General features: G+C 39.4%; 1 protein-coding gene across 2 annotated transcripts; it reads right to left on the bottom strand.

Annotated features, from left to right (window-relative positions):
• Positions 1-6,162: 6,162 nt before the first annotated feature.
• On the bottom strand, positions 6,163-16,416 carry C16H5orf47 (chromosome 16 C5orf47 homolog). Of its 2 annotated transcripts, XM_020183770.2 has the most exons (5): positions 16,151-16,416; positions 11,812-11,897; positions 10,394-10,493; positions 8,951-8,986; positions 6,163-6,555 (listed from the first exon to the last, which is right to left on the bottom strand). In XM_020183770.2, exons 1-4 carry the CDS (start codon positions 16,410-16,412, stop codon positions 8,976-8,978), a joined length of 459 nt encoding a protein of 152 aa, XP_020039359.2. In that variant the 5' UTR covers positions 16,413-16,416; the 3' UTR covers positions 6,163-6,555; positions 8,951-8,975. The 2 variants fall into 2 exon arrangements, with proteins under 2 accessions (XP_020039359.2, XP_020039366.2); XM_020183777.2 differs by lacking the exon at positions 10,394-10,493.
• Positions 16,417-17,259: the final 843 nt, after the last annotated feature.

Raw genomic sequence — 17,259 nt, 5'->3', positions numbered from 1 at the left:
GAAGAAAATAATGAGGGTGAATATGGTTGGTGTACTTTGTATACAAGTATAAATATGGAACACTGAAACCTGTTGACATCACCTTAAGGAGGGGAATGGGATAGGAGGGAGAATAATGGAGGAAATGAACCAATTCAGGATATAATACATGTATATATGGATATGTCACAATGAAGCCCTATGTAAAACTATCATATACTAACAAAAATGTTCTTTTTAATAAACAAAGGACAGGAAGGTAAAACAGGTCCTTCCATAGGTGTGTACCAGTGGAAGGAGGAATGGCATAAGGAAAAGGTGAAGGAGGGGAATATGGCAGAAGTATTTTGCATTCATGTATGAAAACAGAACAATGAAATCTTTTGAAATTGTTCTAAGAAGGGGAGGGAGGAAAAGAAAAAAGATGGAAAGAATGAATCTAATTAAGACATATTGGGAGCACTTAGGTAAATTTCACAATGTACTCACTGTATAACTATAATATGCTAATAAGAAAAAGCCTGTTCCTGCTACCTGAATAACCAGGAAAGGGATAGCCTACCAAGACAAAAGCTTTAAAACAATAGCCACTCCATCCTAGCTAAATGCCACATCAAAAAGAGGTGTCCCATCCACATTCACTGAAGAAAGAAATTGGAGAGGACGATAGAAGATGGAAAGACCTCCTATGTTCATGGGTAGTGAATTACAGATTCAATGCAATCCCCATCAACATCTCAATGACATAACTAAAAAAATCCTAAAATTCATATGAAAGCACAAAAGACCCTGAATAGATCAGGCAACCCTGAACAAGATAAAGCAATGATCAATTTCAAATTATACTAGCGTCACAATAACAAAAACAGACAAGTAGGCCAATGGGATAGAATACCCAGAAATAAATCTACACAGCTACAGCCATCTGATTCTCAAAAAAAAAGTGCCAAAAACATATGTTGGAGAAATACAGCCTCTTTAACAAATGGTGCTAAGAAAACTGGATACCCCCATGTAGAGACTGAAACTGATCCCTGTCTCTCACCCTGTAGAAAAACTAAGTCAAAAAGACTAAAAACATTGATGTAAAGCCTGCAACTCTGAAAGCACTGGAGGAAAATGTAAGGGAAACATTTCACAATCTAGGCATAGGCAACAGCTTTCTGAAGAGGACACCAACAGCTCAGGAAATTAGGTCAAAAATTGAAAAGTGGGATTATATCAAATTAAAATATTTCTGTACAGCACAGTAAATGATGAACAGAGTAAAGAGATGTCATACAGAATGGGGGAAAATTTTTGCCACCTATTCATTTGATAGGATTAATACCCCAAACACAGAAAAATCTCAAAAAATTAACACCAAAAGAACAAGTAATCCAATCAATAAGTGGGCAATAAAAGATACTTTTCAAAAGAAGAAGTACAAATGACCTTAATAAAATACATGGAAAAAATGTTCAACATCTTTAGGTGCTCTGGAAATGCAAATGAAAACTACATTGAGATTCCGTTTCTCCTCAGTCAGAATGTCTATTATCAAGAAAACAAACACCAACAAATGCTGGCAAGGATGTGGTAAAAAGGGAATCCTTGTATGCTGTTAGTAGAACTATACACTCGTCTAGTCACTATGAGAATCACGGCCGCTGTGGTGGGAAATCTGGGAAGTACTGAGCTGCCTGAGCTGTGATCCCTGAGTTAGAAACTTTTATACTACTCCTGTAGCAAACCACTGCCTCACCAGGTACTCTTCCTGGTATAAAAGGCTGTGCTACTTGTTCCTTCCTATTATTGCTTATACTCTCTCTTCAACAAAATTAGAGATAAGGGCAAAATAGTTTCTGCTGGGTATTGAGGGGGTGGGGGGGAGAGGGAGGGGGTGGAGTGGGTGGTAAGGGAGGGGGTGGGGGCAGGGGGGAGAAATGACCCAAGCTTTGTATGCACATATGAATAATAAAACAATAAAAAAAGAAAAAAGGAAAAAAAAAAAAAAAAGGCTGTGCTAGTGCTATTTCCCTTCCACTCCCAGGGTTCAGTTTTCCTACTCCAGTAAGTCTGTTCCTAAACTCAAAACTATTCTTTTGCTGCTTTCTAAACTGACTCTCAAAGATTCCTAGATCACCCAAGACTTTTCCAAAACTTTAACCTTTTCTTTGGGTGACATTAGCTGTGAAAATATTTGGAACTTTAGTTACCTCCTATGCTAACAGATCCCACTGGTTCTTCTTTGAAATCATGCAGGTGACCAAATAATGACCGGGAAATTATTTGTATTGACATGTTCCTTCTCTATTCTGTGATCACTCCAATTCTTTTTTTTTTAATTATTCATTTATTCACATGATCACCCCAATTCTTGCATTTAAACTACTGGATCTCTCCCCACATATCCTGAACACTTAAGCATGAAACATCTGCTGAATAATCCCAAGCAGAAGTTACAAACACAACCATAGGTTATATTGTTTCAGTCAGAACAAAATGCATATAAAACAATGATGCCATCACCATCCTAGCACAGTGCATTACTAATGTGTTCGTGATGATACCAGGCTAAACAAACCTACTGTTCTGCCAGTCACATAAAAGCATAGCTAAGGGCTTGCACAGGATCCTGGATTCAATTCCCAGCATCACAAAACAAGCATAGCAATACAATTAGGCACAGTATATAATTACCAATGATGATAATAAACACTATGTTACTATCTATGTTTTATTACATGATTTTATCATTAAAATATATTCTATATATTTAAAGAAAGTTTGCTGTAAAACAGCATGCCACATGATACCAGCAGCAGTCTCATGCATCTCTTGTGTTTACTGTATCTCCTAGTTGCATCAAGAGGCCAAGTTAAGTGATTGACCCAAACCACTCAGTTTTGTGTAAGTACACTCTGTGATGTTTTGATAATGATGAAATCCCCAAGTGATGCATTTCTCAGAATGTAGTGCTGCATAAACAGACTATTGGTCTAAAATAAGAGTCCATTGATCTAAGCAGAGGAAAGGAAAGACAAGGCATAGATTTGAAGAGTGAATGTTCCTACTCATGAGAATAGAGAAAAGACAGTCTGAAGTTGAATAGAAGGAAGGACTAAATAGTAGTCTGAGGTTTTAAAGAAGGAGTCATTGACCTCTGGTAGAATTGTAAAACCATAAATAAGTCACAGTATCAACTGATATTCAATAATATACCAGCAGAGAAGTCATATTATATCTATTATATTCTATTTTCTAAAATATCAATGTAATATATTTTCACTAGAAATTAACAAAAATTTTAAAATTTAGAACATTTATATCAGTGGGAGTCTTTAGTTCTCCATGGTTGTAAAATAGTGAGACAGACTAAGTATGTATCTAGCATTATTGTCATACTGTAAATCTAATAAGCAGTTACACAGCTGACAAAACAGACTACATTACCATGTCAAGTTGTATAAGTTACATAAATATTGTTTCATACATTGAAACAAACCTAAAATAACCATTTGCATTGGCCACAAAACTCTATGTGGCATAAGTTGCAATATAAACATGTCTCATTTTGCAATGGATTTAAATTGCATAAACTGTAAAGTTTCACTCAAGGATTTAGCAGCCTGAAATTTTACTCAGCACACACCAAAAATTTTAGGTGATTCTGTAAGCATGGGAACTACTCTGAGCCCTCATGGGAAGGCCTAGGCTATTTGTTCAGGCAACATGTCCTTCAAATGGAAACAGGTGGATTTGGTGGTGACTGAAGAACACACTACTACAATTCCCAGGCTGTTGGAGTCCCATGAAGTAATTAAGTTGTATCCAGAGGAAGAGACAAAATTTTGAATTATTTTACAGTCCTTATATCTTGTACTATTTCATGAGAATTTTGTATATTGCCACTTCGTAACACCTTTGTAAGAGAACTGAGAAGCCCATCCTTCTCAATGTCTTCCCCCAAAGGAATGACGTCATCCCTGTTCTCACTCTGGATACTTAAAGAAACGCACTTGCCACCTCAAAGGGAAGAAGAATAAAGTTTGATCACAGACAAGCCTCTTTTTTACTTTCCTCCTAAGTTTCCAATTCTAGCTAGGACTATGGTTCAATTTAGGGAGAAAGACCATACCATACAAGCAAAAAAAAAGAAAGAAAAATGATTTAGATAATATTGATTTTAATTTAATATTAAATAGAAAATAAGGGAACTTCACTAAAAAGTACTTCAAAGATTTTCAGAGCTCTAAGCCTCTCATTCATTGGCTCAAAAATAATATATCTATTAGTTAAGGACCTGGCAAGGAAAAGGGTATATCTTCTGATCTTTGCTCCAAAAATTTCCTAAAATGCTCTTATTGTTTGAATATGAGTTGTCCTCACAGGCTCACATGCTGAACTCTTGGTCCCCAGGTGGTGATGCTATTTTGGAGGTGTTAGAATTTTGGAGGTGGGACCTAGCTGGAGGAAGAAGGCCACTGTGGTTGTGCTACTGAAGCTTATACCTTGCCCTGCCCCCAGCCTCTGTCTTTCTGTTTCCTGGACACAGTGAGGTGAAAAACAACCCCCTTTACCACACACTACTACCACCATGATGTTCTGTCCAAATGCATGGGGCCAAACAACTGTCAGAAACAATGAACAAAGTAAATCCTCCTTCCTTTAAGTTGCTTATGAAATGTATTCTGTCACAACAATGCAAAGTTTGACTAACACAAAAAATTGCTGCCAGAGAAGTGGGATCATTGCTGTGACTAAACATGCCTGGATGCAGTAACCAGAGTTTAATGGGTGATTCTGATGGGAGTTCCAAAGACCAGAATGCTGATAGGAATGTGGATAGTGAAGGCCACACTCAGAAGATTTCAGGTGGAAATGAGGATTCTATTGGGAATTAGACTACAGGCCATTCATGTCACATTCTGGCACAGAATTTGTCTACATTTTGTCCTTGAGCTGAGACTGAGTGAGGCTGGATTTAAAAGCAATGGACTGATTAATTTGGTGGAGGAAATTTCAAGACAGCATAGCATTCAGGCTGTGGCATGGTCAATGCTGGCTGCTTCTGACCAAGTTTACAGTGAGAATTGGGAGCAGAGAGATTAAAACATACAGGGCATGTTGTTAGAGATTAGTCCCTTTAAAAAGAAATCAACTACTTTGCGCTGGATCAATAGGAAAGAAGCCTTGAGGTCATCCAAGGATTTGGCTAGATCCCACCCACGGCAGGATCCGGGGTGAAAAAGTTTTAACTCATTTGAAAGACCTCACTTTGAGAAGAGAGCTTCAGGGCACCCTGTACTCACAAGGCCACCTAGGGAAGTGTTTCACTAAGTTCAGCCCCCAAGACACTCAGAAACCAGTGCAGTTATGGTCCAAGGGAGCTTGGCTATTGCTCAAGCTGATGGCAGATCTTGGCATCATCCACACAATACTGATTTTGCAGACATGAAGAATGCCAAGAGTGATCCCACCCAGACTTCAAAATAAAGCCCCGAAGGCCAGATAATGTGTGACAGGGTTGATGTTCCTGCAGGTAGCCCCTGAGAGAACAATGTATGAAGCTGTAAGGGTGAAGCCAATGCTTCTATGGGGTCCCAGGTCAGTGGAGATGCCAGGAACATGAAACATCTACCAAGGAAAGTCACGGGCAATAAATGGAGCCAGCCTGAGAGAGAAGCCATAGGGCAGGGCTACCCAAACCTGTAAGAGCTCACATGTGTCCTAGATGCTGGACAGGTGGTTACAGGGTTTCATGTTGCCCTGCTGGGTTTAATCTTGCTTTGGCCATATCCTGTTCCTCCCTTTTGGAATGGGGATGTTTACTCTGTGCTATTGTATATTGGAAGTATAATTTTTTTAACAGATAAGAGAGTGTCTCAGAGTAGACTATGAGTATGCACTCTGCACAATGTTGCCACTACTAAGACTTCGGGAACTCTTGCAGGCAGATTAAAATGCATAATTTTGCATTGAGATGGCCATGAGGCTTTGGGGGTGAGGAACAGAATGTTACACATACTCCATACATACATAATACACAATCCACATTATAATAAATCCACATTATAAATATATATACTAATTTTTCTTAGCATAAAAAGATGCATTAAATAACACCCAAAATAATTTTTAGTTTAATACTCAAAATAATTGCTGCTATTCAGAATTTAATAAAAAGTTAGGAAAACAAAGATCATTTAAATGAGTCCAAGTTTAATTTTAAACAGCTACACCTAAAAAGAGGAATGTATGATGCTGCAGTTACAGATTCACTAATAAAGTGAAAAGCTGGCAATTATAAATGCATGCAGTTGCACTGATAAGTTAATTTAAAATTTATGTAGAAGATTCATTTAAAAGTATACAAAATAAGCAGATTCTGAAAAAAATCACATACATATAATCATATTTAACATTTTATTGACTTGCAAAGAAATGCAAAATAAGGTAGCTTTTTCATTCAACTTCTAACCCAATTCCAACAAAACACACTGAAATTAATAAACAATTATGTTTCCATTTAACAATTCCTCATTAAACTCTTCACAATCTTCACTGGAAAACAGATCCAAAGAGAGGGCAATCCTAAATAAAAGATGACAAAATTGAATCTCATTAAAATATCATGTTAACAGTCATTGAAAAAACATGCTATGACTATCAAGAATAGCTAGACACTCCATTTACTGACTATTCTAATGACTTTTACTTTCTCTAGTAGACCATCAAAGCTTCTGATGGACTCAATGCATAGCTTGTATTTTTCTTTTCTACTCCAACTCTGCTAATGTGACTTCAAGCACTGCATTTACAAGAATTGTGTCACAGAAACACCATGTCACAAGCCTTTATCTCCAGGCCATGTAGGTCATTCACAAGGAAGGCCATTGCTTAGACACTGCCATCACTTGTGCTAGAGAGATGCTAGAACTCTCAAAGTGTTCCTGGATGACCTATTTCTATTCTATTTTTGATATACCTATATACTGACCAATGTCTTTGCCCTCCTTTGAAATATCACTCCCTTGCTCCTTCCAGCTTCATTTGCCTCCCACCTTAGTCCCTCCATCATCTCTCTTTACTCCTGATTAAGCTCCTGGAATCCCTGATTGAATTGAAAACTCCTCTTCATTTTTGACATAGCTGATATTCCACACTCAGTCCTATCCTCTCTCTCCATCCTCACATTGCATCTACATATGACCTTTATACAGTATAGATATATCATGCTGGCATCAATATAACGCTCTAATTTGCTTGCTTAAAATCTCACCTAGTTCCCTGTCACCCAAAGTTCAACCTGCCAAAATTAAAACTCAATACCTTCAACATGAGTTCTTTCCTCTTATTTTTATTTACTCTTTCTCAAAACTTGGTACCCTTTCTGATCCCTATATCTAGCTATGTGCCTCCTCTATGCACCCTCTGCCACCCTGTTTTAAGTGCATTACACTTTTTATTTGTACTAGATCACAGTTCCCAGATTTTCTTTTTCACTTCCTGATTTGCCTCCATTGAAAACCTTTCCACAAACGACATCAGATTCTAAAATGCATATTTGGAAGCTCCATTGTTTTAAAATGTTCTAACATTAATTTTAAAAGTTATATGCATAGTCTCTTACTATCCTTCCATAGGATACTTATTAATTACAAAAGAAAACTGTAACTACAAATGGTCAACATCCTAACAAGTTAACCTCATCAAGGGATCCATGGAGATCACATGACTCCAGATGTAATACTCTGAGATGGAATCAGTACTACCATAATGTCCCAGCTAAAATGTGTAACATAAATCAAATAATGAGAAAGTATGGGCAAGTCCAGGGGGATAGTCTGAAAAATTATAATTTTATGTTCTTCAAAAATGTGAGCATTGTGAAAAACCAAAAAAAAAAAAAAGGCAGAATTGGTACAGATTAAAGACCAAGAGAGACAGAACAATTAAACATAATACATGATCCTGAAAAAAATGCCATTAATGACATTTATTAGGACAATGGAAAAAATAATGCAGATTATATAAAAGTTTTATATCAATGTTAAATTTTCTGAACTTGATCTTATACTATAAAAGATCCCTTACTCTAAGGACATATACAGTGAGGTTTTAGGGGAATACTTCATATATACAGCGGAAGAGAAAGAACTATACTGAGAAAGTAAATGGAGCTGGATATTAAAAACTGGTGAATCTTGTTAGAGGGCATACTGGATTTCTTTGTGTTATTCTAACAACCTTTCTGTACATTTGAAACCATTTAAACTAAGAAATGAAAAATGCTCCATGTTTCTTTATTCCCACAGAACAAAATACAAATCCGTGGCCAGCAGTAAGTGAAATGATTTAAAATATAGTCTCACTATTCTTTTATATCTATCTTTAATTACTATCTTAAATAACCTTTAATCAAACTGTGCATTCCTTAAACTTTTTGTTGAACTCCGTCAATTTTCTCATGTTCACATCTTTCCTGTTACACCTCCACTTTAAAAAGTCTAATATTTTTCAAAACCCTATCTTATCTCTTATTATTTGTAAATCTTAGCAAAGTGATATGTCTCCCAAAGAGTTGAATGGGCCCAGGTGAGTAGGGGTCACACAGCAAGTCCCAGCCCAGCGTGGACTTCTAAACAAATATACAAAGTATGGTCAGAGAGGCAGAATGAGAACCATGACAGAGCGAGTAGGACACTAATAGAGAGGGAAAAGGTGAAGAAGAAGCAGTGAGGTGGCACTAAATGTTCAGCACGTTCAAGGAGAGAGGCTGTGAAGAGAGTAGTTTCAATAGCATGATGGAGTTGGTGCCCAAATAAAATTTAAAATGTCAACAAATAAACTTTATGAGTACCAAACACTGGATTAAGGAAGAAAATAGGCTGGAACTAGCACTGAGAACACACTAAAGAGTGGAGAAGGTAGGACATAAGAGGGAAGTGAAAAAAATCTATACAATTATTACTTAATGGATTCTTACCAGAAGTAAGAAGATTCATGTTGTATTAATTTGAATCTAGAAACAACATAAAATATGTGAAAAATTTCAGTTGGCCTCTACCACTGGATTTCTCATAAATAAATACATAAAAAAGATAAAAGTTATAAAATTTTTGCAACATTAGCTTTATAAAAAATTTTCTGAAATCTATTTTAAAACCGTAATGCAAAATAATGAATAACAAGGATAACTTTTGTCTACAAAAATCTATTTCTGAGAAAACAAAACATATTATTTTAAGTTGTTACATAATTTTTACAAGATTCCTTTATGTTTACTAGAAAGGCTCTAGCTAAAGCACAAAAGAACCCACTAAATTCAAGGTTGTGCAGTGACTGGATTAGCACTCTGAACAATGTCCAGATTTTTTGCACTTTGCTCTACCTATTCAAATACCATTTTCTTTTAAGAAACCTTTGATTACTTTCTTTTTCCTAATCCCCCTTCTTGCCTCATTCTGCTACTTACTTGGGTAAAAAAAGAGAAATAGAGTATCTTGAACCCGAACCTTGGTTTATACATCATCACTGCAAACAATTTCTGCTATTATTATTGCAAATGCAACACTATATGAACAATAACAAGTTTCCAGTGTCACATTGCTTATAAAATAGCCATCTGTTTTATTATCTTATTAAATTATTCTTCACAAAGTTAAATATTGCAAGTTTAATGACTCTCAAAAATTGTCATTGAATGGCTACTAAGAACCCACAGAAGCATTCGCTCTGACAGCATGCCTATTAGGAAATGTGTGTGAAAGAAAGAAAATAACTATGACTTACCAATTCATAGGATGTTATTAGTTACATTAATTTTATTCAATTTAGTATTCTGAGAGCCCAGAACTTCCAATTATTTTTGCAAGGATAGTAGGGTACATCTGGTTTTGCCCTAACCGCATTGTCACTCAGCAGGATGCAGCTCTAGAACATGGCTTAATTCATAAGTTGTTTTCCAGGAATGACAAATGACATCAAGGCCATGACTCAAAGGAAGACTCTGTTAAATGCATTAAACTGAACTATGGCATCCGTGGAAAGGAGATGACTACACGAAGTTATACAGAATGTACAATTTTATATTACAGTTAAAATGGTTTTCTTCATCAATATGGATGAGTTTTATAATTTGCATTAAAAAGTTAGCACTAAAATCCACATATATCAGACAAGTGTGTTCCGTTTGCTCAGTAAATTCCAGGCACTCACACCCACACCTGTAGTCTACCTGCACTCACTACGTGAGGATGCTTGGACCTTTCAGTTTTGATGACAGTGATAATACTGTAGCCTCAGTTCTATAGCTCCATACACTGAATGTGACAGTTAGGAAAACTACAGGTACAATGTGACCTGAGGTTAACTAAACTGTTTATAAAAGCCAGTCTTCTTTAATACATTAAAAATCATATTAACTTACTTTTATTAGATAATTTTTGACAATTCAGCCTGAGTCTGTATTTCTCGTTTTCTTCAATCATTCTAGAAATGACTTTATGTACGCTATTCCATACCGAACCCTTTAGAAGATAAGCACAGTTAAGGAGCACTGAGCAGAGAAGTAGAAGGCGTCTTGATGAATGAGTTGGGAGTGACTCAACTTCATTGCATGCTAATCACTATAACCATTATAAAGTAATATTGGCACTTAGAGGACTAAAACTTAAATGTGATTTTTTCCCATGAAAAAATTATCTGAATTATCTGGTCTCTTTTTCCAACTTCCTAGAATTTCCTCCCTGTAGTATTTAAATTATCTGTCCTGGATAAAGTTTCCTTTCAAAGGCAATGTCTATAAAGTCCTACCTAAGTGGTTCCAACACATTCAGTTTTCAAGATAATAAAAATATTGATTTTTAATGTATCTGATTCAAGGTAAAAATTGAGTATTTCTCCTAGAACATACCAAAGCAAAATTGGTAGAGAGCATGAATACACTAGAAAAGAAAAACTGAGGACTATGAAATCAAACAGATAGATGTAGATTCAAAAATCTGGCTTTGCCACTTACCAGTTATTTGACATTGCCTAAGTGTTTAAGTCTCATCGAGGAATATCTTCACACAGTGAATTACTTTAAAAAGTTAATAGTGTTTAAAAGTAAATAGTTGTTATTGTTTTTTTTCTCCTTACCCAAAAGGAAATGGTTCTTGGAAGAAATATTTCTTAGAACAGTGGGAAGACTAGATGCTCACTCAAAAGTTTGGTGTAAGAGTTACTCACCTTGAATAATATTTTATTCTATACATGGACTATATATCAAACAAACTCAAAGCTCAGAAATAAGACAACATTATGTGTCATAATAAACTAATTTCTTTATAGTAAAATGATAATCAAAGATGGCTAAAGCACCAGATCTCAAGTTCTATTACATGTGAACAAGCAGTACTTGAGAACACAGCAGTAAAGACTCGTCCTTGTCAGCTCTCCTAAAAACAGAATATACAGTCCTTGTCTTTGAAAAGAGACATATGACACCAATATAAAACATTATTCTCTTCTATGAGATAAATCCATTTTTACTCACATTATTTACAGCAGTTTGCTATATTCTATGGAACATAGACTGTGCTTTGAAAAATCATCCAGCAGGTTACATTTGTGGTTAAAATGTATTTTATACCCTCACATACAAGAAAGACTATTCTCTATGGTTAGTAAATATTCCCAAGCCCAGTTCCATTTCTGTCAAATTATTCCATTTTCTCATTTCAGAAAATTAAATTATTCAAAAGATGGAAGTATTTTCATTGTCTTGAATCTTTTCACACATTTGTATTTACAGAGGATAATCTAAAATTCAAATATTGTTCATCCTCCTTTATAGTAATATACCTTCTTCCTTGTCTTCGTTGTTTTGGAAGCTTTGTGCAACGGTATGGGAAAATCAAACATTTTAGCTTCATCCTTTTGGATTATACCTAATTTTTAAAAAGAATGACAAGGTAATGTATCAAAGTCAGAACACATTTTAATGAATTTCCTGAGAACAGACATCATAGAAATGTCTCTTAAGCTGTCTTTGGGGATTTTTTTACTTGCTGGTGTATTTCTCACTGAATAATACCACCTTAGCTAATGATACGCTAACACAACCAAGAAAACTAGAAATAAAAAAAGTATCTGGGAAAGCATCCATCTATTTCAATCTCCTTCCTTTTCTGATTTGTAAGGTGAGTCCCAAAAGGGCTAGTAATAGAACAGACAGATACCAGAAACCACAACTTATAACTCTACAGTCTTCCTTCTTTTCACTTCAGCTCCAGATATACATTGTGCTTCCAACCACACAAAACACTTGTGACTGCTGGGACGTGTCTTATTCTTACCCTTCCCAGCCTTTGTATACCTTCTCTGTCACTCTCCACATGCACACACCCTCCGGGAAAATTCCTACCTTTCTACATTCAACTCATGATGCCTCGTCTCTACAACCTTCCCTCAAAGACACACATGGCACTGGCTCCCAGCACTCCTTTTCATAACAATTAGCACACTTTGGTGTCATGTGATTATAACATGCTCCCTTTACTAGGCTGTGATCTTCTGGGGGGCAATGGCCATGTGTGTCTTGTTCATCTTTTTATCTAGGCACATAATAGTACAGATGGCTCTTTGACTTGTGGTGGGGTAATGTCCCAATAAACACATCGTAAGTTGAAAATATACCGAATGAAAAATGCATTTAATACATCTACCCTACTGAATATCATAGCCTGGCGTAGCTGCAGAATACCTGCATGAGGCACAGTTGGCAAAAACCATCTAACACAAACCCTTTTTTATAACAAAGCATTGAATGTCTCATGTACACACAAAGGTGGATGTTTTGTAGACATTATGGGATGCAAAAACACAAAATACACTCTTCAGTACACACTGGCACTATGGCACACTGTGGAGTGCTTGTTTATCATGTGATCACATGGAGAACATGTGATTACACACACACACACACACACACACACACACACACACACCATGCTGCCCACCATCACAAGAGAGTATCCTACCACCTGTTGTTAGCATTGTCAAGCTGAAAAACCAGGTAAGGGACGTTTTCCAGAATGAATAAGCTTCCTAACTAACTAAACTATGCTTAACTGTTAGAAGAAAATCTAAAGGCTGTGTGTCCAAAGGCAAAACCATAAAACAGTGATCATGTGTTCCCTAAAGTCCTCTGTATTAGATCTCCTTTTGTCTATGACACTCTCCCTGCATTAACTCTCCCATCCCCCAAATATTTTCTGATTGTAAGTCTTACCTAACCAATACAGATATTTCTTTATGCTGATAGCAGACTTCAAGGCTATGTGTAATTTCTTAGAGATCTAAAAGACATCAAGAAGTGTAGAGGACCCAGCACTGACAAATGGATTAAGAAAATGTGGTATCTATACACAATGGAATTTTATGCAGCCATGAAGAAGAACGAAATGTTATCATTCGCTGGTAAATGGATGGAATTGGAGAACATCATTCTGAGTGAGGTTAGCCTGGCCCAAAAGACCAAAAATCGTATGTTCTCCCTCATATGTGGACATTAGATCAAGGGCAAACACAAGGGGATTGGACTATGAGCACAAGATAAAAGCGAGAGCACACAAGGAAGGGGTGAGGATAGGTAAGACACCTAAAAAACTAGCTAGCATTTGTTGCAGAGAAACTAAAGCAGATACCTTAAAGCAACTGAGGCCAATAGGAAAAGGGGAACAGGTACTAGAGAAAAGGTTAGATCAAAAAGAATTAACCTAGAAGGTAACACCCATGCACAGGAAATCAATGTGAGTCAATGCCCTGTATAGCTATCCTTATCTCAACCAGCAAAAAACCTTGTTCCTTCCTATTATTGCTTATACTCTCTCTACAACAAAATTAGAAATAAGGGCGAAATAGTTTCTGCTGGGTATTGAGGGTGAGGGGAGAGGGAGGGGGCGGAGTGGGTGGTAAGGGAGGGGGTGGGGGCAGGGGGGAGAAATGAACCAAGCCTTGTATGCACATATGAATAATAAAAGAAAAATGAAAAAAAAAGAAGTGTAGAGGATGTGCAAATGAAAAATGAGAAGAAATTATTTCTTCCACTTGTATTTTGTATTGTAGTGAATAATATGGATTTTGTCCTGACTTATGTTTCAGACTTCTCTAGTCCTCCTTCCATATACTGTGACCAAAACTGTACTTCTGGTCCTTCCCCAATCACTGCCCATCACTGATCCATACTCAATCAGTTGCTCATACATTTTCCCACCTGCAATTTGCTCTACTAATCCCCATGTGGAAATCTCATGGAATTTCTAATATCCCCAGCCATTTTCCAAATAGCATTCATCATCCTCTGTTATGCATAAATCATGGCTATATGTCCAAAGCTCTATGAGGACAGGAAACCAACCTTATTTATTAGCTTTATTTGAAATGTTAGAGTTGCCTCAACTTGCGTCCCCTGGGGTCTCTAAACACCTTAGAACTCTACATCTTACAAACAGCTTAAAAGTTTATCTTTCAGAAGTGCAACCATCTGTGATAACTTCACTCCAGCAATCAAAAATATCTAGTGATTATTAAAATGGCAAGCATTCTATAGATTCACAACTTATTTTCCATTCCTTAAATAAATATGGGATGCATTAAAAGTAGTGACTAAAATGAATTCATTTTACCAATCCTTCTAAGACTATATAGATCCAATGTTCTGTAAATTGTTCCAGAGCACAGACTAGGAAGGTAAAAATCCTAATTACTTAACTCTAGCAGCTAAACCATGTTTTAAAAAATACAAAGAAATAAAAACTACAGATCACCATCTCTCCTGAATACCAATGCAATATTACCAGAGACCAACAGTGTATTAAGAAAACAAATGCAACATAAGCAAGTAGGACTTTTCTAACAATGAAAGACTGGTTCAATATCTAGGTACTTACTTACATCATAGTACACGTTACTAAATCTAATGAAAAAATATCATTCCCCTCCTATGGATTGGAGAAAGCCTCTGATAAAATTCAAAACTCATTCATGAAAAAAACCACTACAGATAATGAAAACTGAGGGATATTTTTTAATAGTTTAGATATATGTGCCTTAGTCCTAAAGTTAGTACCTGACTTAATGAAGAAATGGTCTAGACATTTCCCCTAATGGCAGAACAAGGCAAGGATGCCCACCACCTCCAGTAGTTTGACTCGATCCTGAGTATTAGTTACGATAAATCTACCGCAAGAGTAAGAATGGGTAAACCCTAGCTCCTCGGGAGGCCAACCCAGGAAAAAGAAAAAAAAAAAAGCTACACCCTATCTCGAAAATACCCCACACGAGAAGAGGCTGGTGGATTGGTTCAGTGGTGGAGCACCTGCCTAGCAAGTGTGAGACCCTGAGTTCAAATCCCAGGACTGCCAGAAAGAAAAGAATGGGTGAGAGAGCAATAAAATTTCTCTATTTACAAACAGAACATAACTGGAAGATATAAAGCATGCAAATCGGTAGCAAAAGAACTCAGAGTTTAGCGCAGACCTAAATGAAGGCAGGCAGTCACTAGAGGACCGTTTGCGCGAGGGGCGGAGGCAGGGGACTGGAGACAGGGAGAGCAGTGCTGGCCCCGGGAGCGGGGCTGCCGGGACGGTGCCTTTCGGGGTAGCGAGAGCCTCTTCCTCCCGCGGGCGAACTCCGCCTCCACAGAGGGAGCGGGCCAGCCCCGGACAGGGGCCGGCGTGCAGCTGTCAAACCTCCAAACGTCCCTCGCTCGTCAAACAGAGGTGACCAGGCCACACTTACAACGTAAGTGTAATGGGAAAAGAGCTTCAAAACGTCCCCGAAAGACCCAGAGCAGAGTGAGCAAAGCTGTCCTGCGCCTGGACGGGATGATGACATCTTCAGACGTCAACTCTGCTCTGGAGGCAGTCGCCAGTTCCTAAGTGTCCATGACACCACCCAGGCCAGCGAGGGCCTGGCCTCATCTGGACCTCATGCTTCCCGAGGCCAACTAGGGGCTGCTGACCAAAGGGCTGGCGGGCTGACTAACTGGCCGACTGGCTTACTGACTGGCGCGGACCGGGCCGGCTCAAGATGGCGGCTGGCGGCTGACGGACTGACAGGGGCACGCCCCGCCCCGCCCCGCCCCGCCCCGCCCCGCCCCGCCCCGCCCGCCGCGCCCCCTGGCGGCCCGCCACGCCACCTGCACGTCTCACGGGCTTGGTGCGGGCCTCCGGTCCGGACGCGGACGGGGAGGACGCGGGGTCCAGGGGGACGCGCAGCCCGCCGCCACGCACGCTCGCCGCCGCCAGCGGCTCCCCGCGGTCCCGCCGGCCGCCCAGCTGCAGGACGCTACCGCACTGGTGTGAGCCAAAGCGCGCCACGTAGACGAAGCGCGCCTGGTCCGGCTCCTGCGGCCGCCCCCGCCCCCGCCCCCGCCCTTGCCGGCGGCCTGCGGACGCCATCGCAGCGCACCCTGCACCGCACCGCAGCCCGGGACAGCACCCGCCCAGCGGCCACCAGCGCGCGACCTGAGCGGGAAGTGGGGACCCGACCACCTGAAGGCGCGGGGAGGAGTGCCGGCGGGCCAGACCATTGTGTGAGGGGGAGCTGGGAGCCCCAGTTCATACCATTGTGTAGACGGGGGGGGGGGGGTACTGGGCGCTCCAGTTCATACCACTGTGCGGACGGGAGGGAGGGAATGGGAGCCCCAGTTCATACCACTGTGCGGACGGGAGGAGGGGAATGGGAGCACCAGTTCTCCACTGTGCGGATGGGGTGAGGGGGAGAGAAAATGTGCTTGGGAACAGACCACTGTGTGGGGGGGATGAGATGGGGGGCAACTCTCATGGGGACCTTGGGCTGGAGGCGAGCTGGCACCTGAACCCCTGAGAGTTTTGGTGTGGGGAAGGAGGTTCAGGGGTATCACCATACAGGTTGGGGTGGGAAGTGGAGGTGAAGAAAAAATTAGGGGTTCAGAGAGGCTAGGGAGCTGGTGAAAGATGAGTGTCTAGACAAGACCTCTCTATAGGGAGATGGGAGATGAGGGGAGCGGGAGGGAAGGGGAAACAGAGAAGTGCTTGCTTGTGAGGGTGGCAGACCACTTATCCAAAAAGTGGTTGAGTTTGGGAACCATATTGTTTGGGGTGGGGAGCAGACCATAAGGCATCAGACCCCTCTGAAAATATGAACTAACCTAAGAAGAGGATGGGGGAAAGGAACCAGGTTTTCCCCATGGTCTGTGGAGAAGCTCAGGGTGAGGACCCACACTGAACTTGACCAGTCTGGAGTGTCAGCCAGGTGAAAATGGGA

This window comes from Castor canadensis, chromosome 16, assembly GCF_047511655.1.
Source record: "Castor canadensis chromosome 16, mCasCan1.hap1v2, whole genome shotgun sequence".
Classification (NCBI taxonomy): Eukaryota; Metazoa; Chordata; class Mammalia; order Rodentia; family Castoridae; genus Castor; species Castor canadensis.
The sequence above is the reverse complement of the archived record's forward strand: the minus strand, read 5'-3'. Positions and strand labels throughout refer to the sequence as shown.